This window comes from Erpetoichthys calabaricus, chromosome 2 (assembly GCF_900747795.2).
Source record: "Erpetoichthys calabaricus chromosome 2, fErpCal1.3, whole genome shotgun sequence".
Taxonomy (NCBI): domain Eukaryota; kingdom Metazoa; phylum Chordata; class Cladistia; order Polypteriformes; family Polypteridae; genus Erpetoichthys; species Erpetoichthys calabaricus.
The window spans coordinates 60,427,089-60,454,634 of NC_041395.2; the positions used below are offsets into that span (position 1 = coordinate 60,427,089).

The 27,546-nt window shown below is 36.4% G+C and overlaps 1 protein-coding gene and 1 non-coding gene across 2 annotated transcripts in view; both read left to right on the forward strand.

The window, feature by feature from the left end:
- Window positions 1-27,546, forward strand: part of ckap5 (cytoskeleton associated protein 5) — a 112,837-nt gene that overhangs the window by 46,865 nt on the left and 38,426 nt on the right. The window contains 31 exon segments of the mRNA XM_028793839.2: window positions 52-75; window positions 77-185; window positions 329-423; window positions 527-640; window positions 725-829; window positions 976-1,065; window positions 1,931-2,095; window positions 2,428-2,556; window positions 2,723-2,881; window positions 7,013-7,111; window positions 7,508-7,618; window positions 7,829-7,921; window positions 8,880-9,065; window positions 11,851-11,945; window positions 12,942-12,999; window positions 13,148-13,273; window positions 13,492-13,625; window positions 13,709-13,883; window positions 14,017-14,130; window positions 16,624-16,752; window positions 16,943-17,137; window positions 20,337-20,475; window positions 23,719-23,834; window positions 24,155-24,244; window positions 24,413-24,538; window positions 24,684-24,833; window positions 25,099-25,302; window positions 26,170-26,305; window positions 26,471-26,664; window positions 26,899-27,074; window positions 27,521-27,546. The exon segment at window positions 27,521-27,546 is cut by the window's right edge and continues 148 nt beyond it. Of these exon segments, the coding sequence (XP_028649672.2) occupies window positions 52-75; window positions 77-185; window positions 329-423; window positions 527-640; window positions 725-829; window positions 976-1,065; window positions 1,931-2,095; window positions 2,428-2,556; window positions 2,723-2,881; window positions 7,013-7,111; window positions 7,508-7,618; window positions 7,829-7,921; window positions 8,880-9,065; window positions 11,851-11,945; window positions 12,942-12,999; window positions 13,148-13,273; window positions 13,492-13,625; window positions 13,709-13,883; window positions 14,017-14,130; window positions 16,624-16,752; window positions 16,943-17,137; window positions 20,337-20,475; window positions 23,719-23,834; window positions 24,155-24,244; window positions 24,413-24,538; window positions 24,684-24,833; window positions 25,099-25,302; window positions 26,170-26,305; window positions 26,471-26,664; window positions 26,899-27,074; window positions 27,521-27,546 (3,862 nt within the window).
- Window positions 25,941-26,055, forward strand: LOC114647473 (small nucleolar RNA SNORD67). The gene has a single exon (XR_003715534.1). It is a non-coding gene; the product is annotated as a small nucleolar RNA SNORD67 (small nucleolar RNA).

Genomic DNA, 27,546 nt, shown 5'->3' on the forward strand with positions numbered 1-27,546 from the left:
GGTTAATAATGTTCATTGTTCACCCTGTGCTATACCCTACCCCTTTATTAGTTAAAAGAATTGGAAGAGGAATGGGAAAAAACTGCCAAATTCTGCACCAAAGCAGTCAAGGTTCTTGCGTTCTCAACAAGATATGAAAATTAAATTTCAGCAACAGCAAGCCTCTGGATTGGAAAGTGTTGATGGTAAGATTTCTTTATGACGTATTACTGTTTATTTTTAATGGTTGCTTTGATTGGACTGTCTTGCCATTTTTGTTTAAAGGCTAGGCTAACCTTGACTTGGTAAGAAATTTTAAAAAAACATTGTAAATTGCATTCCCTAACAGATGAAGAAGTAGCTGCTCCGCAGGTGGATGCATATGATCTGCTTGAAGCAGTTGAGATCCTTTCGAAATTGCCTAAAGACTTTTTTGAAAAAATTGTAAGTAAATTAAGTTAATTCGAGAATTCGTAATTTTCCATTCATTTCAGAAGCATAATAGGACATATTGAGGTAGTACTTTGTTTTTGTTTTGTTCCCGTAGGAAGCAAAAAAATGGCAAGAGAGAAAAGAGGCGTTAGAAGCATTAGAAGCTTTGGTGAAAAATCCAAAAATTGAAAGTGGAGACTTTGGTGATGTTGTCAAAGCTCTTAAAAAAGTTAGTATTAAAGTGAATGTTGTTAACATCTAAGTAGAAAAAGCAAGTATAACATCCTTATTTTACTCTGTAAATTCATTTCAGGTTATTGGAAAGGATACAAACGTTATGCTTGTTGCACTTGCAGCAAAATGTGTTGCAGGACTGGCTTCAGGCCTCAGGAAGAAATTTGCACCATATGCCGGCCATGTAAGTTTAAAAGGTGTCTCTTTGTTTTATTGGTAGCAATATTTTTAAACAATTTTCCTTTACACCACAGTTTAAGATGTTTTATTGTTGACGGTATATGATCAGGCCTTGGATAATGTAAAAACCACTTTTCCTCTTAATTTAAGGTAGTGCCAACTATTTTGGAAAAGTTTAAGGAGAAGAAACCTCAGGTAGTTCAGGCTTTACAGGAGGCAATTGATGCGGTTTTCCTCTCTGTAAGTATTAACATTTGACTGTTTTCCAGGGAGACATACCCCTTATAGCAGACTTTAGTTTTAGGCTTAAAGCTATATATCTTTCTTGTAGGTTGTATTATGTTTTTATAATCTTTTACAAGCAACTAGACACACACTCATCAAATCTATGGCCTCAAAAGAGTAGTACTTTTGAAAAACCATTTTATGTTTGTAAGTCATGTTTACAGAGAAATGTTTCATATACAATACAATTTATTTTTGTATAGCCCAAAATCACACAAGAAGTGCCGCAATGGGCTTAAACAGGCCCTGCCTCTTGACCGCCCCCCAGTCTTGACTCTCTAAGAAGACAGGGAAAAACTCCCAAAAAAACCTTGTAGGGAAAAATGGAAGAAACCTTGGGAAAGGCAGTTCAAAGATAGACCCCTTTCCAGGTAGGTTGGGCGTGCAGTGGGTGTCAAAAAGAAGGGGGTCAATACAATACACAGAATAGAACAAATCCTCAATATAGTATAAAAATAAAAATTTTAGAAATACGGAGCTGAATTTAACAGTAGATGATATCACAGTCCTGGAGACCTCATCAATCAAGCTGCCTCCCCCATTTGGCCATTCCATGGCTGAAACAGTGCTGGACCAGCCAATCCGATGAAAGGACCCCTCCTTCCCATGATTCATACGATCCTCAGTTAGGGATGATTTACCTTATGTAGGCAAAACAACTTGACAGGTGGGCCGTGGCACCAAGTGCATATGTGATTAATCTTTTAAAATTCAGCTTCAGAGAATTTTGTCAGTAGCAGCAATACCTGGCAATTTCGGTTTAAGCAGTTTTATGGATAATTTGATGATGATACATTTTATTTATTTTTGTTTTAACTAGACAACATTACAAAACGTTAGTGAAGATGTTCTGGCTGTAATGGATAACAAGAATCCAACAATAAAGCAACAAGCATCTTTGTTTCTAGCAAGAAGTTTTTGTCACTGCACTGCTGCTACATTGCCAAAAAGCTTGTTAAAAACATTTTGTGCTGCCCTTCTGAAGGTGAAAAATGTTTTTTTCTTTGTTAATGAATTTGTGTGTGTTTATTTTTTTAATGCATGCTCAATATTGTAAAAAATTAAAAGGTATATATAAACTTTTTTGTGTTTTGTGAGGACTGGTGAGCAAAATTTTGAAAATAACGTTTTCTGAGTATTAGCCCATGCAATTTGGAAAATATCTGTGTTTGCATGTTATTTCCTAGTTGTAAATATACATTATTTTTTATTCATATTAAACAACTTTTTTAGTAGGTGAGTGGATATAGTTGTTTAACCTTATTTTCTTCATCTGAAAAAAAAAAATTGAGATTAACTCACGGTCTTCCAATTTAGCAAATCAATGATTCTGCACCTGAAGTCAGAGATGCGGCTTTTGAAGCATTGGGTACTGCCATGAAAGTTGTAGGAGAAAAAGCAGTAAATCCATTTTTAGCTGAAGTTGATAAACTGAAACTGGACCGGGTAAGACTAACGTTATTGCAAAGAATAAGTTTTTGTTTATTAGACAAAAATGTGATAAAGATGCATGCACGCTTAGTTAATATTATGTCTTTGTTTATGATGGAGTATTTGAACCTTTAAACAATGGAAGTTTTGTTACATTTTATGTAAATGCTTATGTATCTAGATTAAAGAGTGTGCAGATAAAGTTGAGGTTGCTGGTATGAAAAAAGCATCAAGTGCAACAGAGAAAAAGGATTCAAAACCAGCTGCAAAAATAGAACCAACGCCTGAAGTGCTTCCTCCAAAACCTGCAGGCCCTCCGAAAAAGGTGCCAGTCACTAAAGTGAGTATGATGCATTGAACTTGGAATCCAGCAATTTGTATGAATTAAAGCTTTTTTTTCTCTCTGCAACTTTAACTGAACTGTTAAAGCATCTGATTTTAAAAATTAGAGGCAGAGGGAATTTACATAATAAGAGTAAAGAAGCTGCAAAAACACTATGGAAGACTATATTTAAAGAAGAAGAGTCTTGTTTGGAAAACATTGAGTGCAGCACATTTACAGCATTTAGATTCCAGTTCATTGGCTCATTATGATTAAAACCTAATTTTAGGATTTGCAATGTTGTCAGTTATGCATCTGGTATTTTTACAATATTGCTTTAAGAATAAATTACCAGTACTCCCCCACAAATGTTTTTCAGAATGGTTTTCTTTTTACTTCATATTCTCTAATCAGTTACAACATTTGAGAAATTGCCATAGCATTACCACTTAAAACTGCCTTAGTTCAGTGTCTTTCCTGTGTACTTGCTTACATTATGTAGAATTTCTCATAATGGTTGATTCAGATTTATCACTTATATGTAAATTTGCAGATACAGGTAAAATTCCATTAAAACGAATATCTTTACAACGAAATTTTCATTACAACAAGTGCCCAAAAGACCTTGAAATGCCTGAATCATCCACAGAGCAGTTAGTTCTGTGGTCACATATCAGTTGTGCACAGTGATCCCCGAACAGAAACATTATACTTTTGCCGTTTTTGTTTTCTGTGGTTTTCAGTGATACCTTTTGCTTATTGCTCATCAACATTTGAAAAATATCTATTGGAATTTAACTCGTCGTCACCCTCCTATAGAAACTGCAGACACGAAAAACGATAGCAGTTCATATTAGAAAAAAAAAAACTCTACATTTTTGCATCTCTCAATTGTGGCAAAAACATAAAAGATGTTGCCAGTGAATTCAGAATTTCACCATTGACACTGTCAACTTTCTTAAAAGACCGAGCAAAAAAAGAAGAAAAATCTCCGGCTGTAAATGTATGCGAACTGCTGCATTTGAAGACATTGAAAAAGCAGTTTTTATGTGGTTCAGTGATGCTCATTCAAGAAACATTCCCATTAATGCGGCACTCATTCAAAAAAATGAGGCTTCTAAACTCTCTTGGGACCTCCCCCAACTGGACAACACACCGAAGAGCGTCCCGAAGTGCGATCACCGCGTCTGTGGAAGACTGTTTATCCATTGCCGGAGCTACAGCTGGCTCACTGCTCTGCTGCGTCTCTCCGCCAAAGCAAACAGTAAAGACCTCGATGGGTGATGCAAGGAACATTGTAAATCCAGGGAACAGTATTACTTGGCCACTAACCTGGCCACAACCCTGCCTGACTGCTGTGTCTGAGTATAGGAGAGTGGCATATCACGCTAGAATAAATAACCATGCTGTTCACCCGTTTCAGGCTCTTGTTTTAGGAAGCATGGCAGTTTTATACACAATTTACATAACATTTCTATTATTATTAAAGTTATTAAGCAGTTCGCATACGTTTGCAATCTGAGATTTTTCTTCTTTTTTTGCATATAACAAAGACACATGCTTTACATTTGCCAATCCAACAGATTGCACATTACAAACATTAACACTGCAATCTTTTTTTCGTGTCTGCCGTTTCTATAGGAGAGTGACAATGAGTTAAATTCCAATGGATGTTTTTCAAATGTTGACAAGCAATAAGCAAAAGGAATCAATGAAAACCACAGACAACAAAAACAGGAAAAAAAAGAAAAAAAAACGTACGAGGAAAGTTCGAAGAAAGATTTTTTTTTTTTTTTACAGTGTTTCTATTTGGGGATCGTTGTGCAAACATGCACAACTGAGCTGCGACCACAGATCTAACTGCTCTGTGGATGATTCGTTCAAGCATTTCAAGGTCACTTCGTTGTAATGAAAGCATCTGTTGAATGTACTTCGTAGTAACGTGATTTCTACAGACTCATGTCATATGGGGAAACTGTCGGGACCATAAAAATACTTTGTTGTAATAGTCTCTCACCTCGGTCTCTCTCCTTTCTCTGCACCGCTGCAAAGCCCCACCCGCCAAGCGTTCTGAAAAGTCTGAGTGAGTCGCCGTTGCCGGCAGTTCTCTCGCGGCCCGGCTGTCAGACGGCTGCGGACCGGTAGTGGACCGGGGGTTGGGGACCCCTGTAATAAAGTGACAAATTTCTACTTATGATTTTTTCCAGTTTAATTCAGTTATATATATATATATATATATATATATATATATATATAATATATATATATATATATATATAATAAATAAATATTGTAGGATTGAGCTAAAATCCTTAACATAGCCAGATTCCAAAAACTCGCCCATATTGATGATCTTATACTCCCAGGCAATTTCTACCATTCATACTATAGGGAAGAAAAATAATATAAAAATCACAGAATTTGTCACATTCGGTCATGCTTTGCGGTGATACACACAGGAATCAATATTAAAAAAAAAAAAAAAATCTTCCTGCTACTCCACACGCTTTCATATTCCCGTGTACAATATTGGTTCTCAAGTTAAAATCGCTTCATACGAGGCTATATAAACAAAAGCTTAAGGAACTTATCTCTTAATGACACAGGGGAGCGATTTGGAATTAAAGGGACCTCTCAACTAAAATTTCTGAAAAGGAATGCAATTTAACCATTCATAAGTTATTTAGAATTCAGATGATATTTGCATAGGTAGTGCAGTTTTATGATATTAAATTAAAGAGATGTCAGTTATTGTGTATAGATTTCTTTGTTCCTGATTCAATTGAAGAGCTTTGCCTGTGTTGGAGTGTACATACATTTGCAGTCAACCCTTTGTCTGTACTTTTGATGTGGTATTGTCTTCCTCATTTCACTTTAAATGTTGTGATCTTTGTTGTGCCCTCTGCAGATCTGTAGGGAATTTAGGTACTGAGATTTATTAAAGTAAAGGAGCATTGCCTACATTTAGTTCAGATTCTGGCACAGAGATAAAAGCGCGAGCTGATCATGGTGTTAGTGATCCTCTCCCAAGGTGCTCAGATGGATTGTAGAGTAGTAGTGTTCAGCTCCAAGAGTTGTATGGGAATAATATGTTAAAAATTGGGTGCAGTAATTTCTTTCATTAAGGAAAGGCTGTTGCCTTTGCTCATAAGATGAGTCCACTACCAGTTTACAAGTCATGTACCCATAAGCAAGAAACAAAAGTGTTTATCAGGGTAAGCAAGAGTCCAGCTTGCTTATAAGAGAATTTCCGTTTGTGCACCATGTAGACATGCAGATGTCATATAAAATTGGGAAAGCAAGCTGACTAAATCTTGGTATAGCTCTTAGACCTCATCTGCTCAGTGTCTTAGAATATAGCTGAGGAAAGGCTTTGTATGCCACTAGATGCCCAGTAAAATTTTATAGTGCTCACTTTCATCTATAATGGGTAGGTAAGGTTAGCTGCTGTTACTCTTGGAATTTTATTTGATAATTGGGTAAGGGGCTTGAGTTGAATGCTTCTATATCACTTGAAGTGGACCCTTCTTTCCTTTTTTCCTCACTGTCTGAATGGCATTGACTGTGTTATGTCTACTCCACGTTTACAATTTCTGTGTTTCCTACACCAACACAAAAGAACCATATGTGTGTCATTAGGGTCCTTAACATTTTGAACAGTAAATACAACTGATTTACTCCTACTAATTACAAATCTTCCTCTAATGCTTTTTTTAGTTGAATACTTAATATGAAAATACTTGAACATTATCCTTTACCGTTTAACCTATCAATGCAAGCAGTTAGAACTGGCTGTAAAGTAATGCATGTAGTGTTTGAATTATTTATTTGGTTCATTGATGCAGATATTTTGTTTTTCAGTCAGCCAGTTTTAATCAGGTTTGTTTTTTTTTATTTTTTGTAAGTCCTAAGTGCTTTGATCTATTCTTAATGTATTACATAGATGACTGCAGCAAACTGACTTCATTTTAAAGACAAATTCAATACTACATTCGTTTAGGAATCTGCTCAGTTGTGAAAATAATTGGAAGGTACACTTAAAATATAAATGGACTAATATTAAAATATATTTTATTTAAAATTTGCTGTTAATCAGTTAGCATTTTTTTGTTTGGACTGGAATTTATTTAAATTTCTTTTTCATCAAAGCCTGGTGGACCCCCAAAGAAAGCAAAAGTAGCACAAGGAGCTCCCGCTAAAGCAAAGAAAGGAGCAGAAGTTAAAGAAATTACAGAGACTGAACTTTCTGTAAGTAAACTTTGAGATAAGATTTATTTTTTCCAACTAAAACTAGAGTAGGAAAGTTATAACAATGTGCTGTTCAACCATCCAGTAATTTTTTTGATAAATTTTTTGCATTGTTATTAAAAAGTGCGAAGTGTAAAAACCTTCTTGTAAAGTACCCATATTGTACCTTTTTTCAAGCTGTGGTTATCATTACATTCTTTCTAAGCCACTCTGGCTTGTTGAAATTGCCTCGTTCAAAACTGTAATATGATTTCCTAAAAAATGTAGTGTTTTGAAAGTTATATTGAAGAGTTTAGACTACATTTCATGTGCTTTCATTCATAATATTTCCTTTGCTCCACATTTTTGCTATGTAGTTTGCTTCCCTTTAAAATCACATTTTGTCTGTATACACAGTCGGAAGTGTGTGAGGAAAAGGCAGCAGCAGTGCTTCCTGCTACATGCATGCAACTTTTAGACAGCGGAAACTGGAAGGAAAGACTTGCCAGTATGGAGGAGTTTCAGAAGGTATCAAAATTTTGATGTTTAAAACACTTGTCAGTCTATGTACTTAAGAATGTATGTAATTTTTTTGTCCACATAGTTTTTCTTTAAGCTTTGGAGTTTTTATCTGTTTATTTTATCATTGTTTTTTGGCTTATCAAAGGAAATATAGTTAAATGTGAAACACTAACTTCTAATACATATCCTTCAGTGTGTTCTCCTCCTGTTTCTTAGGCAGTAGAACAAATGGACAAAAGTGAAATGCCATGTCAGGCCTTGGTTAGAATGTTGGCAAAAAAACCTGGGTGGAAAGAGACTAACTTTCAGGTAATATAAATGCTTTGCCATTTGAGTGCTTTCATGTGTTGTATTTCAGATTTCAATTCCACAAAAGATTTTCACTAATATTTCCCCACTACTAATTCAAACACATTAGAACACAAGGAATACAATTCATGTAAACCATGCCCTTTTGATATAAAAGAATTCTGCACCTGAGCAGTATGCATTCTAGATGTGTGTATATATAGTGCAGGACAAGTTTGCAACATAATGTGAAAATCTTTGTGACAACATTTATAGGTGCCCAGAGTCTTGTTTTTAGTTTGATAAGTTGTAAAGCTTGCACCTGGAATAGCATATTCAAAGATTTCTTTTTCTTAAACACATATGAAGTTGGAGAGAATGTCTCAAGAACACACTGATCAGAATAAACTTTAAGTTCAGATTTTTTTTTCTTTGCAATGCTGTCAACATACAAGTACCTTACCCAAAAAAAATTGTACTCCTCAGAAATAACCTATAGCTAAATTCTTTTAAAATTTTGGACTGCGCATTGCTCAAGCACTAAATAACCAAGTAATTTATTTTCCTTCATCTTGTCTAATAGCAGCTTTTTACATCCACTGTGGTATTTTACTCTTTAACCCTTCTTCCACTCACCCACAAATTTCACTTCAAGAGACTACTGAAATCTATTGTGGTGTTTGGTGAGTGTTTGGAGGTAGGCCTGCAATGTCCTTATGTAGTCTGGTGTCAGGTGGCTTTTTTTGTGACTAAGGATCATATAATGCATTTAAAATTTTCAGAATCTTTCTATATTCTGATTGTTTTAGGTGCTTTTTATAAATCTTTATTTTTTGTCATGGTTTTATTTTGAAAAATCTTGCTGCAGTCATCCAGTCCTGGCATACTTTAGATTCATTATGTATGCAGGAAACTGTTATGGAAAAGATAAATGAACAAACAAGTGATGATTTTTTTTTCTCCTTAAATTGCTTATTAGGTAATGCAGATGAAGCTACACATAGCTGGACTTATTGCTCAAAGAGGAGTTTTCAGTAAAACCTCCGCATTAATTGTTCTCGATGGTTTAGTGGATAAAATAGGGGATGTGAAATGTGGAGTTAAAGCTAAAGAGGCACTTACGTCTATAGGAGAAGCTTGTTCTTTGCCATGGACTGCTGAACAAGTAAGCATCCCTTTTTCTTTTATTATATTATAAAGAGCCCTGGGTCAATCTGATCACATGTTCTATTTTCTCCAGTATTAAAATGCATGCTATTGTATATCTAGACCTGGTTTGTGCTATGCTTAGCAAGACTTGCAAGCTAAGCTATGGAATGAGCTTGAATGCCAGTGTAGCTCAATTTGTGAGCATCATACATAGGGTTGGATATCTGCACTGATGTCCCGATTCACATTATCCTGATTCAATCTGATATCAATTTTATCTTGACTGAATTAGAGTGCACTGATATATTTGAAGTGGCGTGTTTTTTTTTTTTGTGTGTGTGTGTGTGATACCTTTAACACAAAGTATGGGGTTAAGGGGCTACTTTTTATTATGTAGTTTTGTTTTTTTTCTTTTTGTTCTGCATAGGGAACATTTAATATAACGTGACAAATTTCAGTAACACTATTTGAAGAGTGTCTACATAGTGACTGCATAACATATGCATAAGCATGGAATGACATTTAAGAAGAAATACTTGATTAGTAATGAACAATTAACATCAGTATTTGGAAGATGTGGAACAAAATATCACTGCTTTTTTTAATTCGCAGCACTGCACTCATTCAAAATTCACCATAATTTAACATCAAAAATCTTTTATTGTCATTCCAACATCCCTGTGCAGAAATTAAATTCAGTACTCTGGTCCTGGTAATTAAACTGCTCATGATAACCCCATTTAAAAAAAAAAAAAAAAAAAAATGTACATAATAAAGAGTAGCCCCTTAACCCCATACTTTGTGATAAAGGTATCAAAGATAAATAGTAAATATAACAAAATGTTAATATAGTACATATAGTAGTAGCAATAGTTTAGTACATGAGACTACTGAAACAAAATGTAGTATAAATCACACAGAATGTTCAGTCATATTTAATGCCATTGTATTCATTAGATTAATAGAATCCAGGAAGAAGCTGTTCCATAAGCTGGTAGTGCTAGCCCAAAGGCCGCGCAGTCTCCTGCTGATAGGAGCCGGGCAAACAGTCCATGTGCAGGATGAGTGACATCTTCTATAATGGAGGAGGCTTTACTTTTGCACCTGCTTGTGCAAATATCCTTGATAGTGGGTAGGATGCTGCTGATGATTCACTGTGCAGACTTAACCACTCGTTGCAGTGCTCTCCTGTCTGTGGCAGAGCAGCTGCTATATCACACCATAATACAGAAGGTCAGAAGGTATGGATGCTTTTTACCACACACATGTAAAAGGAGGTCAGAATAAAGGGCTACAGACCAACCTGCTTCACACTCCTCAAGAAGTAGAGGCGTTGATGGGCTTTCTTTACCAGACAGGATATACTATAGTTCCAAGATTGGTAATTCGTAATATGCATGCCCATGTATTTGAAGCAGGTAACAATTTCATCCTCTTCTAAATTGATTTAAAGGTGAAGAGGAGGACAAGTACCAGTCCAACGAAAGTCCACAATCATTTCCTTAGTTTTCTTGTCTTTAGACCAAGCCTCTTGTATAGCCACTTCCAAGTCCTACAACAGCTGCGTCATCTGCAATTTTTATTTTGTGATTGTACAGAGTGAGAGAAGCAGTTATAGGTTCTCAGAGTATACAGTATGGGGCTCAAAATGCACCCCTGGAGGGGCTTGTTTTGCGAAATGATGGTAGAAAATTTTAATGCTGTGGATTTTTTTCTGATTGCCGCCTGTTTATTAGAATATCCAAAATCCAAATTTAAAGTACTGGCCATCATAACTTATGATGCCGCTATTTTGGAGCTAATTCAAGTCCAGCCGCTTACTTTTGTATCGCAGGCTTCTATGAAAATTCCAACCGTTGCCTGCTTGCTTTGCCGGATGAGGTGCGTAGGGTATCTTCTCTTTAGGGTCTCATCTTTACAGATAAAAACTGCTGTAGATTATTTATTTTGGCACCATGTGAATTAAACAGAAGGTTGGAGCTAAATGCCATCTGCAGATTGTTTAGGCTCTACTCATTTGAATGTTTATGTTGGTGGGTGACATTGGGATAAATGATTTCTCAAATTTTGTTTTGTTACAGCAATACACTTCTGAGCTGCACAGCTTGCATATGGCTTTACTTTTGCTCAGTTCTTTACCAATGTACTGTCTGAATCCGTAGTAAGTCCACACATCTGATTTAAGTGTCTTAAGACACTGATTAAACTCCGTTTTACATGAAGTAGTAAAGTGCTTTTTCCATAGAACGACTTAACAGGCGCATTAGTGCCATCTACTGGAATGGACTCTAAAAATGAAGCAAAAATCTACATAGAGTAATTCAGCAGAATAAAGATTCAAGAGATCAATCTTGAGATTTTTTCATCAATAGTTTTTCCCAGGCCTTAATCATACACACATTAATGCCAGAGCTGTGTGTGGGTTCACACGCAGGACTGTATTTAATCCTGTTCCCACAGATATGCTACCTGTTCGTGGTCATTATACTGTTTTAAAATAATTCAGCATAATCCTCCCAAATGAATAAATAGTAAGTTATTAAATTTAATCATGCTAAATCTTCTATAGCAGGAAGTGTTTACAAATTATCAAGCAAAGTCTTCAACATCCCCAAAAACCATAGAGAGAAATGTCAAACTTTTTTAAAAAAGTAAGGCCAAAGCCTGTTTTTTTTAAATCAAGGGCTTCATATCCCTTTTGATACTTCATTTCAACAAGTGTTATCTGAATTCTCAGGTTGTGTTTTATCTAATATTTTAGTAATAGACAGCATAATTTGTCATTTTTGTCATGTTTGTAGGTTGTTAAAATGGCCTTTGCTCAGAAGAATCCCAAAAATCAAGCAGAGATTTTAACCTGGCTTGCAAATGCTATGAAAGAATTTGGGTTTGCTGGGTAAGCTGCAGTCAGTAATGTTTAATTTGCATTCATGTTTTATTTTTTCATATTTGAAAAAATATTTTTATCTTTATGCAACAGGAAATGTGTGCAAAAGTAGAACAGATATATTAATAAATTCTGCAAATGTTTCAAAATGTGTTGCCAAATATACTCGCAGGTAAGCCGAAAATTTTAGGGCAGAAACTAGACCAAAAAATGTTTTTACTTTGTCTGTATATTAAGATAAAAAGTGTACTAAAAAGTAAAAAAAAAAAAAGTCTCTCATACATCACTCGTAAAATAAGTGTGGGCGCTTGGGCCAAGATTTTGATTGATTGATGAAGAAAAGCGCCCACACTTATTTTACAAGTGATGCATGAGAGACTTAAAAAGTGTACTAAAAAGTAAAAAAAAATAACTTAATATAAGTATGGTTTTAAAAGTGTTTTTTGTATACATTTTATTTCTGTTTCTGGATTGCACACAGAACACATTTATTCTGCTTGGCTGTGCAATTTTGTTTGCAAAGGACCGGCATACCACGTTTGTTTCTTGCCTTACACTCAGTGCTGCTGCAGTGATCACTGGCTCCCTGTGATCCAAAACTGGGTGGATTAAATTTTACTTCAGTACACGCTGGATTAAATCAATACCTAGAACTTTTATTAACTTCTTTTCACACGTTTTACACAGACTGCCTCAGGTAACATTTTAAAAAGGCAGTACTTCTGTGAACGCATGTTTTTTGTTTTTTTTTGTAAACAGATACTTCAATGAGATATTCCATTAAGTTAGTTGTTACTTTAAAAAGTAATATTTAGCAGAACTGATTTAATTTTAAATTTCCACATTCGGCTTACCTGTGAGTGTTTTGGTTGTAAGTTAAAGAATAGGCTTATCCATGAGTATCTAGGAGATTTAGGAAGTTTATTTCTACATTGGTGACTTCCTTTGGATTTTAGCTTGATCTCAAATATTTCAGTCTAACTCCCAAGCCTGTTTTTTCCCCAGGATAAATGTTAAAGCATTCATCAACAATGTGAAGACTGCTTTAGGTGCAACAAACCCTGTAAGTTAATTTCCATGTTTTTAATAGATTCAGCTTGTCTAGTATTTGTGGTATTAAGATGCATGTAGAATTTTTCCCTTTAATCTTCATATATGGAAGAAATGGGCATCCTAAATCACATTTACTTGATCATTGATTCTTCCTGTAGGCTGTGAGAACATCTGCTATTTCTTTACTTGGTGTGATGTACCTATATATGGGTGCACCCTTACGTATGTTTTTTGAAGATGAAAAACCCGCATTGCTGGCACAGATTGATGCTGAATTTGAAAAGGTAAGTTCTCTAATAGTCTAATATATTTTGTGTTTACTAACCTCTTGTTTAATTTTTAATTTGTTTCCATAAAATGTTACTATGTTCAAATAGGTATTTTTCAAATGTGACAGTTGATAGTAATACTATGTGATGATGAAACTGTGTTAAAGTACTTTATGAAGTGTTTTTTCTCTACTTCCTCTTTCCTCAAATAAACAACCAATGGTTCCATTTAGATGCAAGGTCAAATACCAGCTGAACCTTTTCGGGGAACAACAAAAAGAAGTGGTGAAGATGATTATGAAGAAACAGATGAACAAGAGGAAAATGGAAATGATGTTGTTGATCTCTTGCCCAGAACAGATATTAGGTTACTATAATTATTTCTGTATTTTTGCAAACAAACTGAATTATAGCACAATGTGTAGATTTAATGGTTTGCTGTCTTTCCAGTGACAAGATAACTTCTGAAATCGTGTCAAAGATTGGTGATAAAAACTGGAAGATAAGAAAGGAAGGGCTTGATGAAGTAACGGCCATATTAAATGATGCCAAATTTATTCAGCCAAACATTGGAGAGCTTCCTTTAGCACTGAAAGGACGCCTTAACGATTCCAATAAAATTTTGGTAATTTTGTTCAAAATCTAATGTTTAAGTAAAATGCATGAAGAAGACCATTGTTAATGCAGCTAATTTGAAGTAGGTATCTATTTTTAGTGCATTTTTCACTTTACTATTCGTGCCTTCTCTTATTCCACAGGTGCAGCAGACACTAAGCATCTTGCAGCATATGGCAACAGCAATGGGTGCAAACCTTAAACATCATGTGAAGACGCTCGGTATTCCTATTATTACTGTGCTAGGAGACAGTAAAGTAAGTTATGCTGTTAGTGTATTTCATTAGCATCTATAATATGTGTGTGTATATGTATATACAGTATCTCACAAAAGTGAGTACACCCCTCACATTTTTGTAAATATTTTATTTTTTCTTGGGACAACACTGAAGATATGACACTTTGATACAATGTAAAGTAGTCTGTGTACGGCTTGTATAACAGTGTAAATTTGCTGTCCCCTCAAAATAACAACACATAGCCATTAATGTCTAAACCACTGGCAACAAAAGTGAGTACACCCCTAAGTGAAAAATGTCCAAATTGTGCCCAATTAGCCATTTTCCCTCCCCGGTGTCATGTGACTCGTTAGTGTTACAAGGTCTCGGGTGTGTTAAATTTGGTGTTGTCGCTCTCACACTCTCTCATACTGGTCACTGGAAGTTCAACATGGCACCTCATGGCAAAGAACTCTGAGGATCTAAAAAAAAGAATAGTTGCTCTACATAAAGATGGCCTAGGCTATAAGAAGATTGCCAACACCCTGAAACTGAGCTGCAGCACGGTGGCCAACACCATACAGCAGTTTAACAGGACCAGTTCCACTCAAAACAGGCCTCACCATGGTCGACCAAAGAAGTTGAGTGCACGTGCTCAGCGTCGTATCCAGAGGTTGTCTTTTGATAATAGACGTATGAGTGCTGCCAGCATTGCTGCAGAGGTTGAAGGGATGGGGGCTCAGCCTGTCAGTACTCAGACCATACGCCGCACGCTGCATCAATTTGGTCTGCATGGCTGTCATCCCAGAAGGAAGCCTCTTCTAAAGGTGATGCACAAGAAAGCCCGCAAACAGTTTGCTGAAGGCAAGCAGACTAAGGACATGGATTACTGGAACCATGTCCTGTGGTCTGATGAGACCAAGATAAACTTATTTGGTTCAGATGGTGTCAAGCGTGTGTGGTGGCAACCAGGTGAGGAGTACATAGACAAGTGTGTCTTGCCTACAGTCAAGCATGGTGGTGGGAGTGTCATGGTTTGGGGCTGCATGAGTGCTGCCAGCACTGGGGAGCTACAGTTCATTGAGGGAACCATAAATGCCAACATGTACTGTGACATCCCTTCGGAAACTGGGCCACAGGGCAGTATTCCAACATAACGACCCCAAACACACCTCCAAGACGACCACTGCCTTGCTAAAGAAACTGAGGGTAAAGATGCTGGACTGGCCAAGCATGTCTCCAGACCTAAACCCTATTGAGCATCTGTGGGGCATCCCCAAATGGAAGGTGGAGGAGCACAAGGCCTCTAACATCCACCAGCTCCGTGTCATCATGGAGGAGTGGAAGAGGATTCCAGTGGCAACCTGTGAAGCTCTAGTGAACTCCATGCCCAAGAGAGTTAAGGCAGTGCTGGAAAATAACGGTGGCCACACAAAATATTGACACTTTGGGCACAATTTTGACATTTTTCACTTAGTGGTGAATAATAATAATGGCTGTATGTGGAGTTATTTTGAGGGGACAGCAAATTTACACCGTTAAACAAGCTGTACACGGACTACTTTACATTGTGTCAAAGTGTCACATCTTCAGTGTTGTCCCATGAAAAGATATAATAAAATATTTACAAAAATGTAAGGGGTCTACTCACTTTTGTGAGTGTGTGTGTGTATATATATATCTCCATCCATCCATTTTCCAACTCGCTGAATCCGAACACAGGGTCACAGGGGTCTGCTGGAGCCAATCCCAGCCAACACAGGGCACAAGGCAGGGAACCAATCCTAGGCAGGGTGCCAACCCACCGCAGGACACACACACAAACATACCCACACACCAAGCACACACTAGGGCCAATTTAGAATCACCAATCCACCTAACCTGCATGTCTTTGGACTGTGGGAGGAAACCGGAGCACCTGGAGGAAACCCACGCAGACACGGGGAGAACATGCAAACTCCAAGCAGGGAGGACCCGGGAAGCGAACCTCACAGTTAGGAGACCCAGGTTCGCTTCCCGGGTCCTCCCTGCTTGGAGTTTGCATGTTCTCCCCGTGTCTGCGTGGGTTTCCTCCAGGTGCTCCGGTTTCCTTCCACAGTCCAAAGACATGCAGGTTAGGTGGATTGGTGATTCTAAATTGGCCCTAGTGTGTGGGTATGTTTGTGTGTGTCCTGCGGTGGGTTGGCACCCTGCCTTGTGCCCTGTGTTGGCTGGGATTGGCTCCAGCAGACCCCTGTGACCCTGTGTTCGGATTCAGCGGGTTGGAAAATGGATGGATGGTTGGAGATACACACACACACACACACACATATACACATACATATACACACACACATATATATATATATATATATATATAATGTGTGTGTGTATCGCTGTGTGAAGTGGGACTTCATAATCAAGTTATTTGTTTTAATGGAGTTTTGCTAAAAAAAAAAAAAATTTGCGATATAAAGTTTTCATTACATTTATCACTGTTGATGAAAAGAAACTTTAAAATGCATCAGTTTAGTTATTTTGATTAACTTGCAGGCTAATGTTCGTGCTGCAGCCCTGTCAACACTTAATTCTTGGGTTGAACAAACTGGATTGAAGGAATGGATGGAAGGAGAAGATTTATCAGAAGAACTTAAGAAGGAAAATCCCTTCTTGAGACAGGAGGTATTACTTGCGGTAGTACTGCAATTCATCCTGAGATCTATGCTTAAGTTATTAAACGTGTGTGTTAGTCTCAAAGATAAAGCATTTCATTTAAACCCTGCTCATCTGTCAGTCATTTTAGTGCAAACTCCAAAATGTATTTGTTGATTATAATTTCATATAATTCTCTCTCCTCCACACTTTTTGGTAGCTTTTAGGCTGGTTGGCTGAAAAACTTCCAACAATGCGCTCAGTATCCCCAGATCTCATTCAGTGTGTACCTCATCTTTATTCTTGCCTAGAAGATAGAAATGGTGATGTAAGAAAAAAAGCTCAGGATGCACTTCCAACATTTATGATGCACCTTGGATATGAAAAAATGCAGAAAGCTACTGGTAAACTTAAGGTAGTATTAAATTGAATGTTTACAATTGCAAGTACAGTAAAGTTACTGCACAGTACACAATATGTGCTGTTTGCAGAATATTTGTATTAGTAGATTACTGAATTGGTGTATATACAAGTGCAGTATAAAAGTTTATGCACATTTGCCTGTGTTACAGAAGAAAATAAAAATATACACACATTCTTGTTTATAGCAGTTTGTCTTGCCTTGTCACAGCCATGCATATAACAATAGTAACAAAATATAAATAGTAATATATATAGTGCCTGACATAAACACAGCATTACATTTCAAGAGCTTCAAAAATCGATGCAAGTGTTACACACCAAATGCTACAGGTGTTCAGTCTTCAGTTTGCTGACCTAGATAAATTGTAAGTTCTTTGCACTTCAGAAAATACATACCAGTGTCACATTTATGGTAAAAGTGAATATGATAAACTCTCTAGCATGATGGTCGAGGTTGGTGGAGAGGGAATTCTGGCACTTCAGTAGTTGGGCCTCCGTTGACAGGAAAAAATGTTATAGACATACTAGTGTTTAAGAAGGAAGGAATGTATGAGGACAAAAACTGAATTCTAAAGTCCATGGTGTCTATTTGTAGTGACCAAATTCTGTTGATTTATAGTGCAGAATGTGGATGGAACTATCAAGAGCTGATGCCTAACCAGTCAGCACCACTGTAATATAACATCTGCCTCAGAAAACATGTTAAACATTTTTAGATAATTTGGCATTCCTTTGACAGCATAACACTAATTCCTAGCAAGACCCAGCTTTCCTAGTGACGTGCATTAAATTTCTTGTCTCAAAGTTTACAGGAGGCAAGTCTCATTTTCTGAAACTGTTTTTTCTCTTAGGGGTCATAGTGGCAGCAAGCCAAGCAGGTCAGCCCAGACTCCCCTGTGTTTAGCTACAACTCCCAGGTCTTTGTGGGGAATTCCCAGGCATACCCCACCGAGCCGGGAGATTAAATTCCTTCAGAGTGTCCTAGGTCTGCTATAAGGTCTCCACCCACTGAAACTTGCCCTGAACAGCTTGAGGGTGGGGTGGGCATCCTTGCAACATAGCCATGCCATTTTAACTAGCTCCTCGTCATCCTGTAGTCCTGAGGCTCTCGTGAATTGCTGAGCCTTTCACCTTATTACGGAGTATCGGCTTAGCCACCCTGGAAAGGAACCTAATTTCTTCCACTTATACTCCTGATCTCATTCTTACAGCCATTATCTTCCACTCGTGACATAAAGTGAGAACAGGGATGTAAATAGAGCAATAAACAATTTTCTCTTTTAGACTCTTCTCCTGCTTCTCAACCATGAACTGGTACGTTGCTGGCACAACAGCTGAAGCCCTTCAGTCCCCTCAGATCTCATGTTCCCTTTTTCCTTCATTCGTGAACAAGATCTTGAAATACTTGAACATCTCTGCTAAAGGCATTTGTTTCTCTCTCACCTGGAGAGAGCAATCCACTCTTTTCAGAGAACCATGACCTCAAACTTGGAGATGCTGATGATTATCCCAACTGTTTCACGCTTCCTTGAGTGCATGTCCAAGTTCACAGTCAAATGAGGCAAAAGGGAAAATGTTACTCCTAGTCTCCCCAACTGGAAATCCTTTCCATTAGCACAGTTGTCTGAGCAGTTGGGAGTGGGATGGTCCTCTTGGTGATTAGAGCGCAAGGTAGACTTAACTGCTGTGTTCTGCTGATATTCCAGCCATAGTTGCCCAACCATGTTTACAGAAGATTAGTCACACTATGTAAGGAATGTTTTCATGAGTTACTATCTTTGCACTGTTTCACTGACTTTATTTTATAAATACAAGACTCAACTTTAAGAGAACTAGTGAAGGCTATTTACTTTGCACTTTGTGTGTTACCTGTGGTGTTTCAGTTGCAGATACACTGAGAATCTGACAAAATATGATGCTAGGTTATTACTTAAAGGTGGGCAATTTTTGCTTGGCTAGTATGTTTCTTCAAACCTCTAGTCACTCACACATTAGCAGACTTGTTTTAAAGGCTTAGTACTCTAAATAAGGAATTTCTACCATTTACATGTAGCACAATTGGCCTGATGTGTTGCTGCTGATTTTGCTCATGACCAAGTACAAGTTGAAGTCTGTGTGTGTGTATATGTATGTATGTATGTATATATATATATATATATATATATATACAGTAATCCCTCGCTATATCGCGCTTCGCCTTTCGCGGCTTCACTCCATCGCGGATTTTATATGTTAGAATATTTAAATATATATCGCGGATTTTTCGCTGCTTCGCGGGTTTCTGAGGACAATGGGTCTTTTAATTTCTGGTACATGCTTCCTCAGTTGGTTTTCCCAGTTGATTTCATACAAGGGACGCTATTGGCAGATGGCTGAGAAGCTACCCAACTTACTTTTCTTTCTCTCTCTCTTGCGCTGACTATCTGTGATCCTGACGTAGGGGGTGTGAGCAGGGGGGCTGTTCGCACACCTAGACGATACGGACGCTCGTCTGAAAATGCTGAAAGATTATCTTCACGTTGCTACCTTCTGTGTGCAGCTTTTAAGTATGCTGCACGGTGCTTCGCATACTTAAAAGCTCAAAAGGCACGTATTGATTTTTTTATCTGTCTCTCTCTCCCTGCTCCTGACTGAGGGGGTGTGAGCTGCCGCCTTCAACAGCTTTGTGCCGCGGTGCTTCGCATACTTACAAGCCAAACAGCCCTATTGATTTGTTAGCTTTACTGTCTGTTTCCTTTGAAAAGGAAGATATGTTTGCATTCTTTTAATTGTGAGACAGAACTGTCATCTCTGTCTTGTCATGGAGCACAGTTTAAACTTTTGAAAAAGAGACAAATGTTTGTTTGCAGTGTTTGAATAACGTTCCTGTCTCTCTACAACCTCCTGTGTTTCTGCGCAAATCTGTGACCCAAGCATGACAATATAAAAATAACCATATAAACATATGGTTTCTACTTCGCGGATTTTCTTATTTCGCGGGTGGCTCTGGAACGCAACCCCCGCGATGGAGGAGGGATTACTGTATATATATATATATATATATATATATATATATATATATATATAATATGTAGTTTACCTGTGTGGGATTATAAGTAAAAAGGACAAACTGCTGAAGTTATCATCTTGTAAAAATGAGACGTGTATAATCAAGCTGAAAAATTATGCTTATTTCTTTTAAAACTTTGTAGCCTGCTTCCAAGGATCAGGTGTTATTTATGCTGGAAAAGGCCAGGGCTATTATGCCTGCCAAACCTGTTGCTCCTGTGAAAGCTGCTCCATCTAAACCAGCTAGCGGTGCCTCAAGTGCAAAGCCCAACTCTGCTCCAGGTATTTGGAATATTTAATGCATATAAAGCAGACAGTTATCAAAAAAAAAACACTGTAAATTACCTAGAAAATCTCCTGCGGAGTTAAGCTTATGAAAGCCTGGAATGTAGTCCAGATGAGTAGATAGTTTGTTAGACAGCATTATTGCGGGTAATGTTTTGGAGAGACAGCTCAAAGATGAATGCAGAAATATTTCAGAAAGCAAGGTTTGGCTTGCAGTCTTTAAAAAGAAAATTACTAACACAGCCACTTCCTAGAAATGTTGGCAATGGAGATTTTAAAATGCATTATTGGTTTAGTGTTTTTAAGGAGGAAATAAAGCAGCTGTTTGCTAGTGGCAATATTAACGGAAGTTCTGAAATCCCCAAAGCTAATGGATCATTTGATCAGAGACGCATTCTTTTTAGTGATCTTTATATAGATCTGTCCTTTGACTTTGTGAGACTGAAACATGGTTATATTTTCTACTTGCATATCCCAGTACTTCCAAGTAAATATTAAAAAGCAGTGAAACCAGTTCTGAATTCTGAGTGAAATCTTAGAAAGGTAGTAACAAGCTAAGATTCATGAAGGCTGATTGCATTTGGCCGGTGAGACACAAAGACATCCAATATAAGAACCTAAAGGCTTGAACATTTTACTTGCTTTACTGCAGTTTTAAACATCTCAAAATGTTAATGCTAGTTTTGTAATTATTCTTCTTTTGCAGAAGAATTGAACATTAGGTTCAATTTCTGTTTATGATGTCTGTTTTAGGTTTAAACCAGTGTTTAAAATGTAAATTTTTTAGGAATTTTGGTAAATTGTCAAAACTCTAACACTAGAATCCCTGAAGCTTACGAAAAAAGTTGTAATGCCCTGCCACCTTAATTTCCTTTGCACCTTTCCATCAGCATCTTTGAGCTGCCTGCTATCCCATCCCCCACCAAAGCAGCTTGAAGTTGGATGCAAAATTCTCGGAGCTCAAGTCTGTTTATATGGGTGTGAAGTGCCTTGAGTTGTATAGGGTAAATAATATAACGTTATTTGGAATACATACGTTTCATGTGTGTTCCATTTCTACAATAATCTGGATAAATGTAGGTTGAGAGGAAATGTGAGGCAAGAAATGTTGAACACAACTTAAACTTTTTTCACATAACATTGATAAAATGTTGACGTGAAATGTATAATGTGTGAAGACTGAAGTTCACATACTTTAACAAAAGGTATAATGAAACTAGTGCGCCTATATTCAAGATTATAACCAAAGAGGAAAAAAAAGATTCAATTTACATGTTGCTGTCATATGTAAACCCGAAGCCCATTTATCAGTTGCTTAGAGAATGGCAGCTTCTAAATCAAGAGGTTGTTGGTTCATTCCCGGGTCTTCCCTGCATTTTCCATTTTGAGTAGTGAGCTGTTATTACTATTGTATAATAAAAACATTTGATTTGAGTCTGTAATACCCTTTGTAAATTTTTGCTAATTGTAAAAATAGTTAGGTTTTTTTTTAAATTCATTTTTATTTATCCCCATTCTTTTCACAGTAGCAGCAATGACCACAGTTGGTTGATGTCTGTTTAGAACAGTTTGTTGTACGTGCAATCAGACTGTCGTGCAGCATTTGTGCTTTGACAACAAAGACACCTGTGCAGAACTTGTGAAAAACGACAGATTTGCATTAGCATGTGCAATGCTACTCCTTATTTAGGAAAAGATCCCCGTCATCCCATGGGATAAAGACTTTCCAAGACTGTGGTCATAAAGTCATTTCTGGACAAAGGCAGAATCGTAACAGACAACTTTTTCATGTCGCTTTCACTGGCTAATAAACTACTACACTGCAACAGAACTCTGCTTGGCACCATACAGTGGGACAGGAACTTCCACCTGTAGCTAAAGTCACTTCAGTACGCGTGCAATTCTCCATGCTAGTATTTAGATCTGGCAGAGCCATGTTGACAGTGTATGCGCCCAAAAAGAAGTCTGTCTGCATTCCCAGTACCTTGCACCATAATGTGAAGATTGGGCAAGATCAAAGAAAAAAAATGTTCAAATGACAGTGTTTTAAAATAATTGCTTTTTTATACATGGATGTGTGTGCTTGCATGAGAGAAGCAGAGACTGACTTGATATCATTCAAGTGGTTACTGGAATATAACATAAACACTTTTTTGAAGGTATAATGAAACAAGTGTGCCTTTATTCAAGAATAAAACTGAACTTAAAAAATTTATAAGACATGATTCACCAGCATTTGTGTGTCTGCTTATATCCGTTCAGTGATATCTTTTAGAAGTAGCCAAACTTTAAACCAGTTGTTACAGACTCGAAACAAATGTATGTTTTTATTATGTAATAGTAGTAAAACAGCAGCTCACTACTCATAACGGTAAATGCAGGGAAGACCTGGGATCGAACCCATAATTTCTTGATTTAGAAGCCGCCGTTCTTACCTCTATACCAGCCATGCAATTGATATTTGGGCTTCGGTTTTTACATATTGACAGCAACATGTAAATTGAATAATTATTTTTTCTTTGGTTATATTTTTGAATAAAGGCTCAGTTGTTGCACCTTTTGTGAAAATGTTTATTTTATATTTGAACTTCAGTCTTCACAAATTATACATTTCACGGCAACATTTTATTGACTTTTACTATAACATGAAAAAGTTTGTTTTGGTTATGTGTTCGTTTCTTGCCTCGCATTTCCTGTGATCCTACATTTATCCAGATCGTTGCAGACACAGAACACACATGTTATTTGGAATACATACATTTCGATTTATTTACCCTATACAGTTCAAGGCACCTCACACACAGATAAACAAACTTGAGCTGGCAGAACTTCAGCTGCGTCTGTGGGGGATGGGATAGCAGGCTGATTGACTCGTTTGCAAAACAAAGACACTGATGAAGAGGTACAAAGGAATTTTAGGTGGCCCAGCATTACGATGTTTTTTGTAGTTTTCAGTGATTCTAGTGTTAAATGTTTGGAAATGTTTGTTTGTTTAAAAAATTGATACATTTTCTAAATTGCTACTTTTTCTTTTTTTTTTTTTTTTTTTTTTACAAATTGACTTTTAAAATGTGACATTGCCAATATCTTAGTTTAATATGCAAAAAAGCTGCATAAGTTTTTATATAAGCAGCAACTGCCTACTAAATTTATCTATCAATTTCTTAAATCATCTTGTAAATTGAATTGCCTAGTTGTACTTCATTAACTTCTTATGGTATATATTTTTGGAAATTGTAGCTATCACCAAGCCACCGCCAGCTTCAGCTTCTGATGATTCTGGAGTAACTGCGGCCGATTCAAAAACTGATCCAAAGAAGAATAAACCTGCTGCCACTGCTCCCAGCAAAACAAAGGTACTTTTTTTGTTTGTTTTGTGTATAGATTCATGTTTGATGGTATGCTAGCAATAGCATTTTGGCAATGAAGGGCTAGGATTTGATACTTTGTGTATTAAGTTAGTGAGTATACATTTGTGTTAATCTTTTCAGATTCTTCCAGTCTTCTCCGTTTTGTAGATCCACAAATTAATTTATAGTGGGTCAAATGTTAACGTGGTGCCATCTCATGCTCTTTTTGGCATATAGAACAATATCCAATTATTTTTATGATGCTTTTAAGATTTATGAATTTGGAGTGCTGCAAATCTATTTATTGGCATCCTTTTTATTGATAGACAATATCAGTGTCTTCGGAGGGTAATGACAGTATGGTAAATGGTAATACCAGTCTTTCTAAGTCTAACAAGGGAAAGTCCAATAAACAGGTACTTAATACAACCTTTGCATGCGTATAGAATGGTTTTTCACTGGGGAAGGGCAAGGTGTGTTTTCTTCATTCTTTGTATCACAAAATAAAGTTGTGGTTCTTGTCCATTTTTATTTAATTGATCTATCATGTTCATAGTTGTGACCTCTTGTTACTTTGTTTTAAGGGTACATTAGGGAAAAAAGCACCCACTAAAGTCAATGCCAAGGAGGAGGATGATAAATCTGGCCCTATTTTTGTCTATATTCCTAATGGTAAAGAACAACGAATAAAAGATGAGAAAAGTCTGAAGGTAAATTTAGAGTGCATTGCACTAATTTTATTTTAAATTGTCATGCAATAATTTTCTAAAGTTACTAAATAGACTGCTCGGTGTTCAGCTTTTCCCCTTTTTAAATGTTAGTGATTGTTTTTAATTTCATATACTTTTTCCTTAGGCTTTGAAATGGAACTTTACAACCCCTCGTGATGAATATGTTGAGCAGCTTAAAACACAAATGAGTGGCTGTGTAGCTAAGTGGCTACAAGATGAACTCTTCCATTTAGATTTTCAGCATCACATCAAAGCCTTAACAGCAATGATAGAGGTAAAACTAGTTCATGTTGATTTCCTCTATATAAAGTACATTTATAGTCTTGGCAAAATAGGTTTGTATAGAATGGTGACTACTAAACATATTCCTTGTAAGAGTCTTTTCTGTGAATAAATCATCAGTATTTCACTATTTAAGTTTATTCTTTACAGTTTAACTTTTCAGCTGAAAAGTTTTTTGCTGCAAAATAAATGAATTTCAATGGGGTAGTTATTTCGCAGTATTCACTTGTCTCAGTTTTATTTCTTCTTCTCTTAAGCACTTGGAAAGTGACAAAGACGCCATTCTTAGCTGCCTAGATCTGATTTTGAAGTGGTTAACGCTGCGGTTCTTTGATACAAACACCAGCGTCCTCATGAAGGCCTTGGAATATCTAAAGCTTCTGTTTGCTTTACTGAGCAGAGAAGATTATCATCTAAATGAATTTGAGGCAGCATCTTTCATTCCATACCTCGTACTCAAGGTACGTACATTGCCATTTTAGAAGCTAAGTGCAATTTTAAAATTTTCCTAAAATACAATGATTATTAAGTATTGCAATAATCAACTGCAAAGGTGTGATTCACAAATTTTATATTTCAAAATTTTCATTATAAATGTGTCAAACTGCTTGATAGTAATGCTACATATTACAAAAGAAAATAATTGATTCAAACTACAGTTCTTGAAATACAGTATGTCACCACATTGTTTTATATAGGCAAGTGTTTTTCTCTCATCACATTTGATTTACTTCACTTGATAAATTAGCTTATATACCTGCCAACAGATTATGGTTTTTAAGTAAAATAAGGGCTGCTGTTAATATTTTACATTATTTGCCAAGTGTATATGGTGTAAGCAGATTCATTAGATTTCCTCAAAAGTCTCAGGTTTAAACGTGATATAAACCACTTGAAATGATACTCATTTTAAAGAAATATTGTAATTGTTAAAATGTTTCAATTTTTGTTTTGATGTACACTTAAAACTCCAATCCAAATTTGTTTTCATTTTCTAAGAGAAATGACTTGAATTCTTGTTGAATGCTAAATATTTCTATGAAGTTTGAGTTTTCTCTATTAAGTGTATCTTTTTTGTTTTATGATATTCATTAAAGCATGTGAGAATGATGAGTTGCACCTTCTGTTGAAGCAGCAGTGCAGTGGCACAGCAGCTTCAATCAGATCAGTGTTCTGATGACAGACCAGTGTGCACAGGGGCCATCTGACTCATATATTGCATTACATTTTTCTTGAGTATATATGTGATCATTTAAAATTTTCTGTTTAATGAACAACCAGTTCACATTTTAAAAATGGTTAAATATTTATCTTTTTGCAAATGTAAGGTTGGAGAATCTAAAGATGTGATACGCAAGGATGTACGGACGATTTTGAATATGATGTGTAAAGTTTATCCAACAAGCAAATTATTCATGTTCTTGATGGATGGCACAAAATCAAAAAATTCAAAGCAGAGATCAGGTATATATTAACCTTTTTAACTGAACTGGCTATGCATATACAAAATTAAAGCTTTTCACACTGCAGTAATTTTGTTATAATTCAAAATCTTTCCTATTTTCCTTCTCCCATTTACTTGCTTGAACTTTTTTTGTATTAAACTGTTTCATTTTGTTTTTTTCTTAGAGTGCCTGGAGGAACTGGGCTGTCTAATTGAATTTTATGGATTGACTGTTTGTCAACCCACACCAGCTAAAGCACTCAAAGAAATTGCCATTCATATAGGAGATCGTGACACTTCAGTCCGAAATGCTGCTCTCAATACTGTAGTTGCAGCCTACAATGTTTGTGGAGACCAGATTTTTAAACTTATTGGGAATGTAAGTTTTGATGTTTGAAAATATGTAGTCCTCAAAAATTTGCCTGTCATTTTCTATGTATACTTCCCATGTGCCTGCTTTGTTATGAACGGAGTTAATTTTTATAAAGTCTACTATAATCTGTTCTTTTAACAGTAACTTACAGTGATGCAATATTTTGTGTCTTTAATGCTTATTAGAAATTAGTTTTTTTTGTTTGCTGTGGATGTTTTACTTTGCAACATATTTTTCCAGCTTTCTGAGAAGGATATGAGCATGTTAGAAGAAAGAATAAAACGTTCAGCTAAGAAACAAACTACTGCACCTGTTAAACAGCCAGAGGAAAAAGCACCACGAGTGCAAGGAGTAGGAAATGCAAATACAAGCTTAATGCGGAAGCCCATTTCAGAAGATGTCCCTTCTAAGTTGAAGTATGGAAATCTTTTGTTCTGTAACTCCTAACCCAAAAATGTACTTTTTCTTCTCAGATGCGTATACTGTATCATTCTCTGCTGTAGTTTTTTGTCAGTTTTTCATTTATCAGGGAATTCTTTCCCACCTTTTCTTGAAACCAAGTTTAGATTATTGAATAGTACCTTTTCTGTATGGCATTTCATGTCCCGTGTCTCTTCTATGTTTGTTTACAACACTTTGCTGAACCATTTGTGCTCTAAGTGTGCTTTCTAACTTCTTCCACTGCTTTCAAATGGACAGAATAATGTATCGTACTTATAGAATGTAAGTATGAAGCATATATAGCTCTTTAAAGGACATGTAAAACATGTCCAAGTAGATTTGTATATGAAGTCTTTTGTTATGTTGGAAATCATTATTTCCCCAAAAGTTTCTGCATTTATTTTTTTTTATCCATTTCTAGTCAGTCAAGGTCTCAAAATATGCTAC